This window comes from Polypterus senegalus, chromosome 12, assembly GCF_016835505.1.
Source record: "Polypterus senegalus isolate Bchr_013 chromosome 12, ASM1683550v1, whole genome shotgun sequence".
NCBI classification, from domain to species: Eukaryota; Metazoa; Chordata; class Cladistia; order Polypteriformes; family Polypteridae; genus Polypterus; species Polypterus senegalus.
The window spans coordinates 2,147,035-2,165,075 of record NC_053165.1 but is presented as its reverse complement, the minus strand read 5'-3'; the positions used below and the strand labels follow the sequence as shown (position 1 = coordinate 2,165,075).

The window sequence follows — 18,041 nt, the reverse complement described above, 5'->3', positions numbered from 1 at the left end:
GCGCTGACGTAAGTGACCTGACAGGCCAAAGCCAAGCTGATGATGGCCATTCAGCGCAGATGAACTCAAATGCGTCTGACGTGCCCACCTCTGGCGTTTCACCCATTCATAAAGTCAGACACACGTTCAAGGTGTCCCATTTAAACCCTTTGTTTTGCTTCATTTTAATCGTCAAATCTTCAAATGTGAAGTCAGGCATAAACAAATGAAACAGGTGCTCATCTTTCAAATGGGATTCCAAAGTTACAAACCAGGACTCAGTGATGGATGGCATGCCAGTCCTTTACACACCGGGCATATGTAGGACGGGCAATCAACTGAAACCTGCACATATTTGGGAGAAAAACTGGAGGAGGACACATGGAGAAGGTGAGACGTCATTCGGCTGGGGCTTGAACCAAAGCCCTGGGGTCAGGGTGGCAAAGCCCTCACCAGTGGGCCACCCCTGCTTCACTTGTGACTTGCACGTTGGAGCCATTTGAGCTTATGTACTCCATTTGTATTTCATCCGCTTACGAGTCATCCTGCGAAGTGGAGAAATGTCCCTGCTCAGATAACTCAATCGGTGGCCCATTGCTAATTCAAAAGCTGAAATATGTTCAAGTATCCATCTTGGAGAGGTGCTTTGATGAGTCTTCCTTAAAATGAAGCGCACCAATCTGTCTTTACTGTGACTTTTATTTGGAATAGAAACTGACCGAGACACCCATACGTTACACAGGCTTGAGCTCTATGAGGTCCCTTGTGAATAACAACTTCCAAACACTGCCAAGGTGCCTCCAGCCCATGCCACGATCTCAAAGACGTGGGCTCTTTTGGCTGAGGACATCTGCCACTTTAGGGTAGGCAGTCTGTCACTTGAAGCTCTACATTGTGGCTGGCCACCATATTGGACCTCCTCAGCTTTACTTATCTGCACCATGTCCAGGTGACCAGTGTGCTGCCGTTGAAGCCCTCCCAGATATTTGAGCGACTGGTATGGTGGTCACTTGCAACACAAGCATCCTCCCACTAAAGCTTTGCCTGCTACCAAAGGCTCATATCTCAAGAGGCATGTGATCATTAGTCCATGAACCACAGGTGCAGTGTGTGGACCCAATCATCCTCATCTTCCAGGACTGGAGCCGCTGGCAGTGACAAAGAAAAAGACTTTGGTATCTGAACTTTAGTACCCACGGTTAGGATTAGGGTCCTGAGCCCGGGTGTCCAGCTGAGTGGGCAGTGTTATGTTAAAGAGGCCCAATAGCTGAGTGTCTTTACCACTGAGTGAGGTGAAAGCAGCGAGACCCCATGAACAAGACCGCATATCTCTGTAGGCACACCATTTGGGAGCCTGGAAACGTCCAGTGCCATGACTTGGAAAGCCAGAGTGACATCATGAGTGACAGCATGACTCCAAACTGAGCTCTCCTCCTGACATCTGCCATTTTTATTAATATTCAGTGCCAACAAACACAGTCTGAGTAACTCAATGCAGGGCAGTCGGGGTGTTTAACGTGAACTGAACCACAGTCTGCATACCATCAGAGCAATGTGGACGACAGCAGGCCGTTCAGCCCAAGAGGCTCATCAGTCCTATTCAGTTCACACCATGGAGTCGACTTTCGAGTCCCCCACACCACTTGGCCGCTTATTCTCTGTGTCTGTGCTTCTCTGGCTGAAGGAAAGTTTGCTGCGTGAAATGCACCCTTGAGAAGTTTCCATCTCTGAGCCACGTTCCTGCTGAAGGGCGCGTTTTAAAATTAGAGCTGAGAACCACCGCCTTTCTTCATTCAGATCACCTCTTAGTCTCGGCTAATAAGGTTCAAACCCTTCAGTCTGCCCTCATTACTTTCAGCTCACATTCAACAGAATACCGACTTTAAAAACAGAAACATCCTTACCATCAAGTCGTTTGTCCAGCACCCATTTCTTTTATTCTGTGTTATTTTTTATTTACCACTTATTGGTTTTATTCCATTTAGCACTTTTCAAAGACCCCCGCACACCCCTCATTCATAATCAGCTGTGCCTGTAGCCTGGCAGCACAGAATTAAAAAAAAGGACGGGGACCCCAAAATAGTCCAGGAAACAAATCTCCCCCCAAAGCAAGCTCGGCCCTCTTGAAGAAAACAGGAGGCTGCCCACCTGACTAGGCCTCAGAAAGACTTTGAAGTCTGGGAGGACCATGCAAACTCTGGCAGCAGAAGACATCCTGTATGTCCACAAGTAATCTTCAGAAAGTGGAGCTTTATTTCAAAAATGGTCAAATATGAACAAAATGAAAAAAAAAACAAAAAAAGACGTTACCCAAAATCCACAGCAGAAAAGGTCAAAGGCCACCAAGCAAGAGCACCAAATCTCCGCCATGTTCGTTGTCTGTGGCAGAGAGCTTGCAATCCATTCAGTTGCCCTCATTACTCCTCATTAAGTCAAATTGGTCGAAACACTTTGGATTGTCCTCCGCTGAACTGAATTCTAGGAGTGGCAGAGTTTCTTCTAAAAAAAGGTAAAAGTCATCCAGAACAGTGGTGGTGGTCTCTGGAATGTCCATATTTAAATCTGACCTCCTGCCACCAAGCAAATTAGCGGAGCTCATGGACACCTGGTTAAGACTGACTGTGGTTTCCAAGTCCAGCGTTGATAGAAAGTGAAGAGGCTGTGGATTGATGGCTGAAGTGTACTCAAAACCCTCGGTCAAAGGTGTCCAATCCCACACATCACAGTCTGCTCCTGTTTCACCTTCTAGCGTTTGCTCTTGGACAAATCTCTCATTGTTTGGAAAACCAAGTGAACAGCGAGTGGGGTCCACCTGAAATGACTGGGATCCACTCACCAGCAAGCTTCCAAAGTGAGCTTCAGTTGGCTTTCGTATTTCATTCTCTTTAGATGGCAGTGAGGTTTCTCTTTCAGTCTTTGGACTTCCACTTCCTGCTCTCTCTCTTATGAAATCTCTGCTCGTCCAAGAACACATGGAAGTTCCACACGGATGCTCTTTGTTCTTGCCAGTGCTGTAAAAGTAGCTTTCACCATGTGAATTTTCCGGCCGGGGGTGGAGTAAAGCTAAAATCAAGGAATCTTCATCATCTGTGCCTTCATCTTTCTGGTTTCGCTCAACTTGAGAGTCCAAAATGCTTTCTGCTCTTTCACCTGATGAATTGTTCACCTCAAGTCCTACTATTTCTTTCAGGCACTCCAGTATGCTGTGGATCGCACTGTCCACCTGTGCTTCAGATGGCTCTTCGTAATCCTCTAAATTGGTTGACATTGAGTCCTCTAAAGGTAACGTTGAGTTTTTAAGGATTCTGACTGAGTTACTTTGAATGTCATCGAAGGGAGGCACCTTCTCACAATTTGGTTGATTCCCCAATTTTTGCTCTTTGATGGATTTTGTATTACAATGTGGAGAGTCCATCGGAGTTGACTGTGGCACAGTGGTCAAGGGATACTTGCATAACGTGGGTTTGGCATTTTTTACCTTTGTCTTCTGATTTAGAATGAAGCAGTCACCAAGAACATTTCTAACTCTTGGATGTTCATTGACATTTCTTATTAAAAGACTTTGGGAAATGTCTCTGTTGTCACTGATTTCATGAAGTGGTAGCCTTTTTTTAGGTGACGATACTGGTGTCACCAGATAAGAGACACCATTGTTACTATCCCGGCTTGACAAATCCTGAGGAGAGTGTGAATAATCGCACAGTTTTGGTAAGACTGAGTGATCCTTGGGCACACACTGGCATGTAAGAGAGTCCATAGGAGGCTCCTCCTTATTACCAGATGCATGAAATGAATGATTTTCAGAGTCGCTGGGAAATGATGAAAGTGCATCCAGACAGATATGGGGGCTGATTAATGTTTTCACGGGTTCAGGAGCTGAAGAATGATTATTAAGTGTCAAATTACTCTCCAGCAAAGAATCCATGTCAGGTTGACTTCCTGAAGACAAGGTGTAATCACAAATTTTTGTCACATTTAGATTCTCACCAATTTGTTTTCGGGTACAGACACTGTCTATCTTGAGCGCTGAAGAAGGTGCCCACTTAGAGCAGACCTCACTGGTTGTGAACTGTGGCATCCCGATAGGAGAGGAGCTGCCGATGGAATGGAGGAGAGACGTCTCATGACTCCGAAGTAACGGGGCTGTTTTTGACACATGAAGGACGTTGTGCAGATTACGACATTTAACGTCAGGTGATTTCTTTAGCAGGGACTCTCTTTTGTGACTTGACTTCTGATTTCTTCCCCTTTGTTGCTCCACAAAGTTTGGCTTCACATTATGTTGTATTTCTTGGGAGGCACTTCCTGTTGCTTTCTCAATGTCACTCAGGTTGTTATTTCCTGTGTCATCACTGCTGCCTTCATCATCATCATCATCATATGGCAGCATAAACGTTACCTTCTTTCTGTCTGACTTCTCTTTACAAAAGAAAGGACCATTCAAAGACAAACTTGCAGATGTTGTATTGTCATCGTGATTTCTGTCTGAACATTTTTTGAGTGAAGTTGTTTTATCAATGGCCGAACTCTCCCACATTTTATTGCTAATTACGGGGGCTTTAGGCAAAGGTGTTGATGTGATGACATGAGAACGATTATTTAGCCCATCCAGCCCCAGCATATAATGAGGAGTTTGGGAATGATCCATCAGCTCTAAGTGCCTGCTGAGTTCTGTCACACAATCCGTAGGAGTCATTTGTTGATTACCAGAATCATTAACACTATCACTTCTCAATGAACTTTCTTGGTGAAAACGTCTTCCTGGGATGTCTGTACTGCTACTGATTTCTTTGATAGGCCAAGATGTAGATGGCACAACAGGAGAACAAGACAAATCTTCTGAGGTTTGTGAGTATGGGCACAGTTTTGGTAAGCCTGACAGATCCATGAGATCTGAACGACTAGTTAGGTTTATAGACGAGGACACAAGAGTCACGTGTTGATGATCACATTTATAAGCAGAATGATTATCTGATGGACTGGTAGATGATGAAGTTGAATCACCACAGTGCTGGTCAGTGATTAATTGTATTTCTGGTCCAGGAGCAGACATCGCATGAGTTGAAGGTGTGGTTCTCTCTGTAGAACTGTCTGTGTCACACTCACTCTCTGATGACAGAGAATACTCACAAAGTTTTGTCACATGGGGACTCTGACAAACTTGCTTTTCTTTAGGATCACAGTCCATCTGAGACCTTTTTGGCATCACTTTGGATATTGGAGAAGGTACACTTTCAGAATTGGTTCCACTTGTATCAAAATGTGACGAACCACTGAGATATGAATTGTAAGAAGATAAAACATTCTTTCTGGAATGACCGGAAGAGTTCTTTTCATTGCTGCTTTGTAGGCTTTCTTGTGACGTATCACAATTGTTGCATGTAATGCCAGATAATTTCTTCATTGTGGACTCTTCTCTGTGTTTTCCATTCCTTTTTCTTGTGTGTAGGTTTCCTGAGATGTTTTGATCGGCCCGCTTCTCTGTTTGCTCGGATTCACTTTCTATTGCTTCTTGCACTTTTGTCATATCAAGGCAGCCATTTTTATTATTCTCATGTGTGTGTTCATCTTCCTCATCTGTTTCACACTCGTCCTTGTCTTCTTTTGGCTTCACATTTATACTGCAGAGACCTCCAGAAACACATTGCTTTTTTTTATTGGCACTGTAATCTTGGGTTAAACATTTTTGGGAAAGATTCCATTCAGTAACATCCTCACCATCGTTTATGACACAAGTGAATAATGGTGTGCCAGACCAAGGTGTAGATGTCGCCGCTGAAGTATCCATGAGTTCGGAATCAGCAGTCAGGTTTATGAGTGAGGCCTTAGTCTGAGTCACATGTTGATTAGCAGAGTCATGAGCAGAACTAGCAACTGACATGCTGGTTGATGAATCGGTCGTATCCCCATAAGTCTGAATATTGGCCAGCGGAGTTGATATTTCATGAGCACCACCTGAATTACTCTCTATTGAAAACTCCATGCTAGACTGACCTTCTGAAGAAATTTCAACATCACAAATTTGTGTAATGGCTGCAGAAGCGTTGTGCTTTGAACCCAGACCACTGAGCTCTAGAGAATCGTGCATATCTTCAGAGTCCAACAGAGAATTTTCAATGGTCAGTCTAGACATTGAAGAATGCACTGCCTCAAACGGCACTTCATTTTCATCCCAATGTGAAGTGTCACTAGATGAGAAGCTCTCACAAACTGTACTGTCACCAGACGTACACAAGACAGCGTCCTCGTTTGTGCTACTTTCTGAGCCTTCTTGTGACACATCGTTATCTTTGTGCAGTTCACTATAGTCACACCAAGAAGACTTCTTCCGAGCAGACACTTTTGCTTTAACTTGATTTCTTCCCCTTTGTTCTCCAAGGAGGTTCCTGTCAACACAAAGCTGTGGTTCATTGGATTCACTTTTTATAACTTCTTGAGCATTCTCCACTTCTACAAGAATGCTCTCATTATCCTCACTGCTGCATATATCATCCTCTGGCATTGTGAACAAGAGATCATGGTGTGAAATGCCATCGATATCAAGGGAGTGGAGGAATTCAATGTGCTCATCCAGTTTGGTGTCACAAGTCACCTGAGTGGACCTCGACTGCAGTTGTATTCGTGTTGAAGATGATCGGGTGTTTCCTAATGTAAAGATGTTCCCAAGTTCTTCCGGTGTAAAATGCCTGTACGGGTTCTTTTCATCCCCAGTTGCCTGCCGCATCAGTGAGTCCTTGAAGACTTGGCGGCAGTAGATTTTTTCCTCCACTGTTCCACAAGTTATGAGTCTGTAGACTATCACATCTTTTTCCTGCCCAATTCTGTATATTCTGTCAATAGCCTGGGCGTCAACTGCTGGAGTCCAAGAGGGATCAAAGATGACCACCCTATTGGCTGCTGTTAGGTTTAAGCCAACTCCACCAACCTGGGTAGTTAGAAGGAAGATGGAGTAATCACTTTGGGTTTGGAAAGCTTCCACGAGTCTTATGCGTTTTGACATTTTAACTGTTCCATCCATACGCAGACAACAGAAGTTATTGTTAGTTAAAACGCGTTCTATAATGTCCAACATTTTGGATGAATGGCTGAACACAAGTGTGCGGTTGCCCTCTGCACACAACTTTCTTAGCAAAGGAACCAAGAATAACAATTTACTTGATTCTTGGGCAAGACTGGCACCGTCCTCACCCAACTCATTGACTACAAAGGGAAACAGGAGCCTTGGATGATCACAAACCTTCTTCAGCTTGCACAGCATAGGGAACGATAGCTGACCCTTTTGCACCTTAGCTGCAATGATGTTTTTGTACTTGTGGTTTTGCAATTGTGTTGGGCGAAGCCACACAACTAAGTCATTTTTTTTTGCGAGACAAGGCAGGATTTCCTTTGTTCTTCTCATGTAATAAGGGCTTATCATTGACATCAAACTTTCTGAACTTTTTAACGCCAGAGTGCTCTTTCTAGGGCTTGCGTTCTTCACTCTGCCACTCATTATAGGATTTTCATATGAATTTTTAAAAGTGTTATAGGTACCAAGGACAGCTCCTTGACAAGCCACGTTGAAGAGGGTCCACAGCTCACTTAGGTTGTTCTGCACTGGGGTGCCAGTGATAAGGATGCGGATCTTTGAAGGAAGGGAGCACGCGCTTTTGCAGGATTCGGTGGTGCGTGTCTTAATGGTGTGAGCCTCGTCGAAGATGACAATGTCCCAAATAAATTCATCACGATTGCAGAATGAAAGCTCTTTCAACTTGCTAACCATTGTCCCATAACTGGTAATCAAAACTCCTCCCTGTTTTTGAGCTTCTTTTAAATTCCAGAATTGTTTTTTCTTTTCACTACTATGAAAAATCTTCACCTTGATGTTGGGTGTCCAAGCCTTAAAGGTGTCTGCCCAGTTGGTCATAAGACTGCAAGGCATCACCAGCAGGATACTTTCTTTCGGCTTCTTGTTGATTACTCCAGAGAGAAAGGCAATGATCTGGATTGTTTTCCCCAGTCCCATATCATCAGCCAAGATTCCGCCTTTTCCATGTTTATACAAAGAGTGAAGAAAGGAGACTCCTTCCTTTTGATATTCATACAGTTTGGTGTATAAGTCTTCTTTAATCCAGAATCCACTTTCTAAATAATGCCTGCCTGATAGCTGGTTCTTCATTTCTTCCTTTGCAGTAACGTCGCACAGCACTACTTCAGGATGACGGCCAATGTCACTAAAAGCAAGAATGAAAAAGTGTAAATCTCAAGAATATTCTGTAGCAAAACACAATCTTAACGTGCAGACAAATTCTGAGTGGTCGCACAAAGAGGGTCTTACGTGTACGCCTCCTACAGATTGGTAGAGAATTCAAATAAGCAACAGCTAACAAGCCAGGGGATGAAAGCCTCATCAGACGAGAGGCCCGCTCTTGAGTGGCGATGTCAAGAGAAGCGCCGGGTGAAGAGTTGCATTCCGAGCGGACGTCTGAGCTCTTCTTCACACACTGAAATTCTCACCTTTGTCATCTCATCTACAACCTGATTCTTCACATGTGCATGCAAACATTAATTCTGATCCGGACTGTGGAGCGCGTGGATGGAGTGCCCGAGAAGATCATTGAGCAGTTGGAGGCTGCTGAGGAAGAGGCCGGCTTTTATTGGTGAAGAGTGACTCTTTCAGAGTAATATTCCCTGCTTTTCTTTCCAAAAAACGTACAAAAAATATATATATATATAAAAACCTTAAGGCACACTTTACTGTTCTGAAATTCCAAATCGCATGTAAAAATAATTTTAGGTTCAATTTTGTGCACCTGTATGAAAAAGGAAGTCCTGTGCTGGCCTGCATTTCATTTTTTTTTTACATCTTTGGTATTTTGGACTGGACTGATTCCTTTACCCTGATGGTTAATTTAGTGCTGGACTGGAAGAATGGAAGACCATCTGTAGTGGAAGTGGGCACAAAGTCCAAACCTTACTGAAGTAAAGAAGTGCATAAGCAAGAGAGAGCCATGTAAAGAAATGCGTTCATCTCGCTGCAGTGCAGGGCCGACAGAATTTGATGCTGGCAAATGAGGACCTCAGGACATGAAACTCCAGCACCACCTGCAACCACACGGTGGGACCAAAGCAAAGAAGGAGAAGAGAATCTGAACAAAGAAAGAAAAAGTGCTTCACGTGTGCCAAAGAGCGCTGACCAAGAAGGAGTCGAGACGAAGCATCGCCTTCTGAGCACCCAGACAGACTGGAACGTCATCAGCAAAGCTACTTCAGGTCTTAGACTCACTCCCAGCTGACATATCCTGACATTTGGTGTCACTGGACCTGAAAAGTCTGACGAGAGCAAAGGGATTGAACTTCTACAAGTTTCTCTTCCTAAATTCAGTAGGAAGGTTCAGCACAGTATCTCACACACACACACCGAGACACACACACCGAGACACACACACACACCGAGACACACACACCGAGACACACACACCGAGACACACACTGAGACACACACTGAGACACACACCGAGACACACACACACTCAGACACACACTGAGACACACACTGAGACACACACACCGAGACACACACCGAGACACACACACAGACACACACTGAGACACACACACCGAGACACACACTGAGACACACACTGAGACACACACACCGAGACACACACACACACACACACCGAGACACACACACACACACTGAGACACACACACACACACACCCTCAGTGCTTTTCCCGATCAGCCTGTTTTTTTCACTTCAACTGAGCCATCATTATTGTTAATTGTATTTATTCCTTGAAACTGTTGCACTACTAATAATTATTAATAACAGTTTGTTTTTGCTAGTGACAATCGTGTTTTCACCTCGCGTATCAACACAACCACAACTGATAGATGCGAGCAGAGCCTCCACTTGTAACGACAGGACTACAGATGGCACTCGCTTTGCTCGACTCGCCGGTAACCCTACAGGATAAATAAATCTGAGCATCCTGATGAAGACTTTGCTGTTCGCTGTTCACAAACATAGTCTACAACAATAAGGGTCTTACTTATCTTTTTTAGGAGTCACATTTTCAATTAAACTTGCATTTTTTTAGCTGAAAATGTGGCGTTTACATTTAGAAACAAAATTAAAGGAAAAGGAAAGAATACTCCTGATAAATGGAGAGTCAAAACTTTTGAAGCTCAGTATTCTAAAACCAAGACTCCCAGCCAGAAGCTCGTTATTCTAAGGTCTTGACATTAAGTGTGTGTCTGTGTTTTTATAGAAATAAACTGCTCAAAAAATTAAAGGAACATTTTGAAAACACATCAGGAAAAAAATCCTACTGGCTATCTACTGCTATGGACTGATATGGTGATGTGTTAGGAATAAAAGGATGGCAGCCTCATTGTTTGATGGAAATTAAAATGATCAACTTACAGAGGGCAGAATTTAAAGAAACCCCGGAAATCAAAGGGAAGAAATGATGCAGTGGCAGGCAGGCAGGCAGGCAGGCAGGCAGGCTCGTCCATTTTGCTGAAATTTCATTGCAGCAACTCCAAGTGGTACTCAGTAGTTTGTATAGATGCCTGACAACGTCCTAATGAGATGACGGATGGTGTCCTGGGGGATCTCCTCCCAGATCTGGACCAGGGCATCACTGAGCTCCTGGACAGTCTGAGACGTATGATGGACTGAAACATGTCGTCCCACCCAGAGGTGTTCTATTAGATTGAGGTCAGACGAATGAGTGTGGGGGCCAGTCAATGGTGTCAATCTTCTTCATCCTCTCGCCACATGAGGCCAGGCATTGTCGTGCACCAGGAGGAATCCAGGACCCACCACACCAGCATAGGGTCTGACAATGGGTCCAAGGATTCCATCCCGATACCTAATGGCAGTCAAGATGCCGTTGTCTAGCCTGTAGAGGGCTGTGCGTCCATCCATGGATATGGCTCCCCACACTGACAATCACTAAGTCCATCTGAACGATGTTACAGGCAGCATAATGTTCTCCACGGCTTCTCCAGACCCTTTCACATCTGTCACATGTGCTCAGGGTGAACCTGCTCTCATCTGTGAAAAGCACAGGGTGCCAGTGGTGGACCTGCCAATTCTGGTATTCTATGGCAAATGCCATTCGAGCTCCATGGTGCCCACTAGAGGACGTCGGACCCTCAGGCCACCCTCATGAAGTCTGTTTCTAATTGTTTGGTTAGCGACAATCACACCAGTTACCTGCTGGAGGTCATTGGGCTCTGGCCTGCCCAAAGGAGCAGATACTGGTGGGTCCTACTGATGGGTTAAGGACCTTCTACGAGGGGCCCTGTCCAGCTCTCCTAGAGGAACTGCCTGTCTGTCTTCTGGAATCTCCTTCATGCCCTTGAGACTGTGCTGGGAGACAGCAAACCTTCTGCCAATGCCACGTATTAATGTGCCTGCCATCCTGGAGAAGTTGGACTACCTGTGCCACCAACCTCTGTAGGGTCCAGGTAGTTTGACCGTAGCCAAATGCAAAATGAGTGACAAAACAGATGAGGAGAGAAAAATGTCAGTGGCCTCCCTCCACCTGTTAAACCATTCATTCCTGTTTTAGGGGTCGTCTCATTGTTGACCCCCCAGTGCACCAAAGCAGCTGAAACTGAGGAACAAGCCCCTCTGCTACTGAACTGAGCAGATCAACAGCCCGGAGGTTTCATTGACTTGATGCTTTACTCTCATTAAAACGTGTTTTTAAGCAGTATATACGAGTATATATATATATATATATATATATATATGTATTTATCCTGTAGAAAACTACATTGATGTAAACCAGTTTGTCAGTATAAACCTATGACAAATGAGAATACAAAATGCCTTACCAGAAATATCATTGCCAAAATAAATTCCCAGCTGTTGAGACTGAATTATTTAATGGCCTCAGTGCAGTGGGTGGTAAAATGACAGTAAAGTGGCGTCGTTTACAGCTGTACAGGCTGTTATGCCAGGGCCACCCGGTCAGTTGTACTGGAGTAGACCCGCTCGGTGTGCTCCTAATGTGCCGTCTGCTTGGGTAGTCATATAGGAAATATCTGCCATCTCTAACTTGTTACCCGTCGTGATGCTGATGCCCGTCAGTGCCTGCTGCTCAGCTGGACTCCTGGCCTCCTCCTCCAGTCTCAGAGACACTAAAGTCAGGCCGATAGGACCTGATGGACTCAAATGGAGGATAAATGAGATATGAACGACAAACAAACATCGGTCAGGTTTCAGTCTCTAAAGTAATATGTATTATAATAAACATGTATTTGATGATCTTAAACTCTTTTTTAGGCATAACATTTGCTCTTCACAGATCATTTAATAGTAAATTTCATTATAAAAATAACGATTGAAAGGTGACTCTTAGCTTAACTGTGTTTCATAACATGCAGAGACGGCCAGAGGATGTTTTCAATTCACAATTTTATTGGCAGCTTTCTTAATGTTGTCTGTTCCATGATATATGAACGTGAGTGTCACGTTTGTGATTTGTAATATTCTGCAATCGTAAGACAGCTAAAAACAAACTTGACTACGAGATCCACAGGCAGGAACTCACTGGAGCTGCTGGTATGTTGAGAGCAGACATGAAGAGCGCCGAATATTTGACAGACATCAGCAGACAAAGAACTGAGGCTGATCTGCGGGCAGAAGGGGGGAAATGGAATATTAGGAATACTTAAATAAAAAAATGTGGATAAAATGTAACGAAAGTAACAAAACACATTGTTAGGGTTGTGAATTATAGAAGTAAAGATTTCACTTTGACAGTTTATTCAAAATGTTAAATTGTAATACGTTAATAGCCCGTCTTTAAGGTGACTTGTTCAATGTCGGCGACTAATTCATTTGGACATTCGAGTAAACAACAACACTTAAACATTTGTTGTAATCTGACTGACTTAATCAAGTTCACATCATTCCATTAAAATTAGGCAGACATAAATTTGTATCCATATGTTCATTGAAATTTTCTTCAGATGTTGTTTAGTAACAATAAATTTCTCATTTCCAAACTTTTATGATTATAATTTTTCAAAAGTGCCAATCATAAAGGCTGGTGGTAAAACTAGACTGCAGACGGAGTGCTATAGTGTAAGATGGTGGCACCAGCAGACGTACTTTACGAATATACACTCCGTCTCTTACAGGCACTTTATCTTACACGTCCACCTTTAGAAATGACTCCCACCTTTCTTCTTAAATATCCATAAGGCAATTGGCTAAAGTGGAGCGAGGATGTCAAATGACACTGACTGGCGATTTGCTGAATAAAAATGTGAATGACGTTTACATTTGCGATTGGGTGATAAGTGCCTGATGGACACAAATTTAATTTATGATTGGCTGAAGTCGAAGATGGTGTCACGCCCATTTTACTCCGGTCTGCAGCAATATCTACTTGGCCTGGAGCGCTCATAAGCCCCAAGAGATAAGCGGAGAACGGAAGATCTGAACCGCACAGTGAAAAAAATGATGGGACTGCCCTTATCTGTCACGTACGTGAAAATATCTCAGACATTCGGGATACTTTTACGTACGTACATACGAGATAAAGTTAGATTTAAAAAATTGCAAAAGTGCGCTTCGGGGCCACCTACAACTTTGCAGCTCATCACTTTTATTGATTAATGGAGTGTGGGTTGGGTTATGTAGGCTACGTACTTTAAGTTTCCAGTTATCAGTTTGCGCACACGTAATGAGCCCTTGAGGGGACACGTTGCAATTACTTTCGAGGGAACAACTTGGTGTGTACAACATACTGTCTCGTGCCCATCACTTACCACGGCCTGCGCAGCGGGTACTTTAAGGTCGCACCAGCTAATATTGTGTGTGCATTACATCCATTCAGATGAGCATCAAATACCATCGCGTGCGACTGGTAATCATTCTCTGGAAACAGGACATTACGCTAAATAGTTTAATGTTTAACTCCTACAGTTACGTTACACGCTACATTACAGGTGCTACATTCAAGGCCAGATTGTTGGAGCGGCCAGGGAGCCACGCTAAGCACTGCGCTACAGCCGTAGTCTGAAGAGGAGCTCATGACAGCACCCGAGGAGACTGTCAGGGCACAAGTGTGTGCCAGTCATTGTCCAACAAACTTATTTATTAGTATTTGTTTTATTGCATGTTTTAAGCTGTTAAATGTGTAATGCACTGTAGGAACAAAAAGTAACTCTTACACCTGAAAAAAGCCTGCACGTGGTACCAAGACCACCATATGTTTGAGTCTGCTGTGGTCCTCTGCAGAATTAGGGTTGACAATGGAAGAGGTTGCGAATACAAGCGGCTGAAATGAGTTTCCTCCGCAGGGTGTCTGGGCTTTCCCTTAAAGATAAGTTTAGGAGCTCAGAGTAGAGCCGCTGGTCCTCCGCATCGAGACGAGTCACATGAGGTGGCTCGGGCATCTGATCAGGATGCCTCCTGGACGCCTCCCTGGTAAGGTGTTCTGGGCACGTCCAACCGGGAGGAGGCCCCGGGGAAGACCCAGGACACGCTGGAGGGACTATGTCTCCCGGCTGGCCTGGGAACGCCTTGGGATTCTCCTGGAAGAGCTGGAAGAAGTGGCCGGGGAGAGGGAAGTCTGGGCCTCTCTGTTCAAGCTGCTGCCCCCGCGACCCGACCTCGGATAAGCGGAAGAGGATGGATGGATGGATGGATGGAAAAGGAAGAGGGTGATGTCCTTCATTCATTGGGAAAAGTTAAAAATCATGAGTTTACAGTGAGAAAGAGGCAGGTGGCATTTTCTGTCCCTTTTGAGTTCAGTTTTTTAATGTTAAAAAGGCGCATCTGCTTTTTGGAAACACCCCTGACAAATGGTTAATAGCATTGGAGTTTACTGTAAATACTTAAATATATTTTCAAGGTTCTCTCTTATTATTTGTATATATGTATGTATGTATATAGTATTTGTTATTTTTGTATAAATTAGAATTTCTATTTTAAGTGTTGTTTTTGATACTGTATTCCGTTGACATTCTGTACTATTTGAATAATTCACAGTTTTTCTTTCGCTATTTTAATTGAGTCCAACACTTTTCATTGAAAACAACATATTTGGGAACTTCTGAGAACTAAAAAGAAATGTAAAAAAATACAGATTCTTAGAATAAAATGATGGTTTACACAAAGGTATACTGTATTTGGCCGGTACCAAAGTATGTTTTATGTTATTAGTTGGCGAAATACTTAATTTAAATGAGGCAGTTGTGTATCTATTGCATGTTGTCATCATTGTAATTATTTTATACCAGTAACGGCACATATAAAAACAAGATTGATTTTACGTCGTCAAAGACACCAAAAGAAATGAAATGGCAGTGCCAGCTTCGCTTACAAACATCGATCAACCATCAAATGAGTGTCCCATAGAAATGCATTATAACTGCTTTCAAAAACCTCAGAATGACATTTTACAATAAACGGTTCAGCCTCAAAATTCCCGGTCAGCTAAAGTCTTCTGCCTTGGGGCTTGTCGAGTGCTGATGACGACGTCGGGCCCCTCGTGGAGAAACGGGGAGCTACACGCTGTAACGCCTGTGCCAGCCGTGCCTCATCGTAAATGTTACAAAATACACGTCCATCCATTCTCTTGCTCCCCTTGTCCATAATAGGGTCGTAGGGGAGCGACGAGCGCAGTGCGCTGCTTTAATGATTTGAGTATAATGGCAGTCCAGGCAGCGGCGGCGGCGGCATTGAAAGCAGCGATTCCCGGCCGGCACTTCTCCGTGTCGTCAATGCCCTTCGCTTCGTCAGTTAGAGCGGAAAGCAGCGGCTGTAAAGCAGATCGCATCTGGTGGCGTTGGCACCGACGGGTTCACTGCGCTGAACTCCGTGCGTTTAAGAAAAGTCGCGGACTGCCTGCATGTGGCAGAGGGGCCGCTGGAAAATGAGCGCCGTTTTTGGACTTAAAAGTTGCATTTTTTGAATCGTAACTGCGTTCTCCTGTTTTTTTTGGTTTTTTTTACTTGAACTTTTAATTGTTGCCAGGCAGAACATTTTCTAGGACTTTCTCTTGGTAGTCCATCATTCACATAACAAGATACGTCAAACTAACTAAGCGACACAATATGCATACAGCGCCTTACCTGGTCAGGTGGCTGAAGTGATGATTTTGTGTTCCTTCACGTCCTGATAGTCAACTCGGCAGCCGTCCTATTAACTGATGGACTATCTGAATGGTTTCTGAAGATGCAGAACCTTTTTAGAAAAAAATCTCAAAATACCAAAATAATACAACACCTGAAAACTCTGAATTTGCTACAACTTAGAAGCTGAAGCTGCAGGCATTTATATACCTCTGCCTCTGTCTATTTTTTTTTCACCCTGTTAAGTTTCCCCTGGGGATTTTACAGTGGGAATTTACGGGGTGTGTCCTGGCTGTGACAATCCAACTAAAAAGTAAAAAAAGAAAAACACCTTGCCATGTGAACTCTGTGTAACAATGTACTTGGTAGACTTTCTTCAAAACTTCAAAGAAAACCACACTTGGCAATGCTGTGGGCAGCAAGTCCTTCCCAGTATTACATGTCCTTTCCTGGCAAGACCAACAGATCCATGCTTTTGTTTTCTTGTCATCCTTTCAGTTTCTAAGGTAGGTGACGTACTCCACCTATGACATCTCCGCATTTTTTAAAATTGCTGTCTCTGATGATGTTTGTTACGTAGGGCTTGCTGTTGTTATTTAAATTTTTAAAAATCTGGTATAGCGATCAATAGGTAGGACTTGAAGCTAATTTTTGTTCTATTTCATCTAAATGTTCATTTAATTTCATTAATTTTTTTAAAAATTTTATTACAATCCATACAAAGCAATCAAGATTTTACAAAAAGAAAAATTGAGTTAAGAACAGATCGATCCCCACCCCTGAGAGAGAGAGCAAGCCAAATAACATTAAATTTAAGGCTTGTAAACATACCTAATTTAAAAAAAATTCTCTGTGCTTTATAAACTTATTTTAAAATATTACTGATTAGATCCTGCCATGTTTTGAAAAAAGTCTGTACAGATCCTCTAACTGAGTATTTGATTTTTTCCAATTTTAAATAATATAACACATCAGTTTCCCACTGACTTAAAAGAGGAGAGTTTGGGTTCTTCCAGTTTATCAGAATAAGTCTGCGTGCCAACAGTGTAGTGAAGGTAATCACAATTTGTTTGTCCTTCTCCACTTTAAACCCTCTGGAAGAACCCCAAACACAGCTGTTAATGGGTTAGGAGGGATTGTGAGTCCAAGGCTGTCTGAGAGGTAATTAAAAATTTTTGTCCAGAATAATGTTAATTTGGTGCAGGCCCAGAACATGTGACCTAGTGAGGCTGGGACTTGGTTGCAACGTTCGCAGGTTGGATCATGCCCTGGAAACATTTTGAGAGTTTTAGTGAGACAGATGTGCTCGATATATAATTTTGAGTTGTATAATTGTATGCTTTGCATATGGAGCTTGAGTGAATTCTCTGCATTGCTACTTTCCACTCCTTTTCTGATATATTAATTGAGAGATCCTTTTCCCAGTGTCCTCTTGGATCTTTGAAAGGGAGGGATTGTAAAATGATTTTATATATTGTAGAGATGGAGTCTAACTCCTTGAAATTGAGCAATATTTTTTCCAGCATGGATGAGGGTGCAAGATGAGGAAAATCTGGAAGGTTCTGTTTAACAAAGTTCCTGATTTGAAGATAGTGAAAGAAATGTGTAGCTGGAATGTTAAATTTGGAATGTAATTGTTCATAGGATGCAAAGACGTTGTCTATATAAAGATCTCTAAGCAAGTTAATTCCAAATTTTTCCAGATATTAAAACTGCATATGTTTGTGAAGGTTGAAAGAGGTGGTTCTCTTGCAGAGGTGCCACAGATAGAAGCTTCTCCGTCTTAAAATGCTTTCTACATTGGTTCCAGATTCTAAGTGAGTGGAGCACAATTGGGTTATTAGTGTATTGCCGATAACGTGTGTTTATTGGAGCACAGAGCAAGGAATACAAAGAAGTACTGCAGGATTTTACTTCTATTGTGGTCCAAGCCTGTGTATGTTCTTCTATTTGTGTCCAGGTTCTTATCGACTG

At 43.2% G+C, this 18,041-nt stretch overlaps 1 protein-coding gene across 1 annotated transcript; it reads right to left on the bottom strand.

The window, feature by feature from the left end:
* Positions 1–1,634: 1,634 nt before the first annotated feature.
* Positions 1,635–16,158, bottom strand: LOC120540268. Its single transcript, XM_039770871.1, has 2 exons — positions 16,068–16,158; positions 1,635–8,192 (listed from the first exon to the last, which is right to left on the bottom strand). The coding sequence occupies exon 2, from the start codon at positions 8,135–8,137 to the stop codon at positions 2,384–2,386; it is 5,754 nt and encodes a 1,917-aa protein (XP_039626805.1). The 5' UTR covers positions 8,138–8,192; positions 16,068–16,158; the 3' UTR covers positions 1,635–2,383.
* Between the last annotated feature and the right edge of the window lie 1,883 nt (positions 16,159–18,041).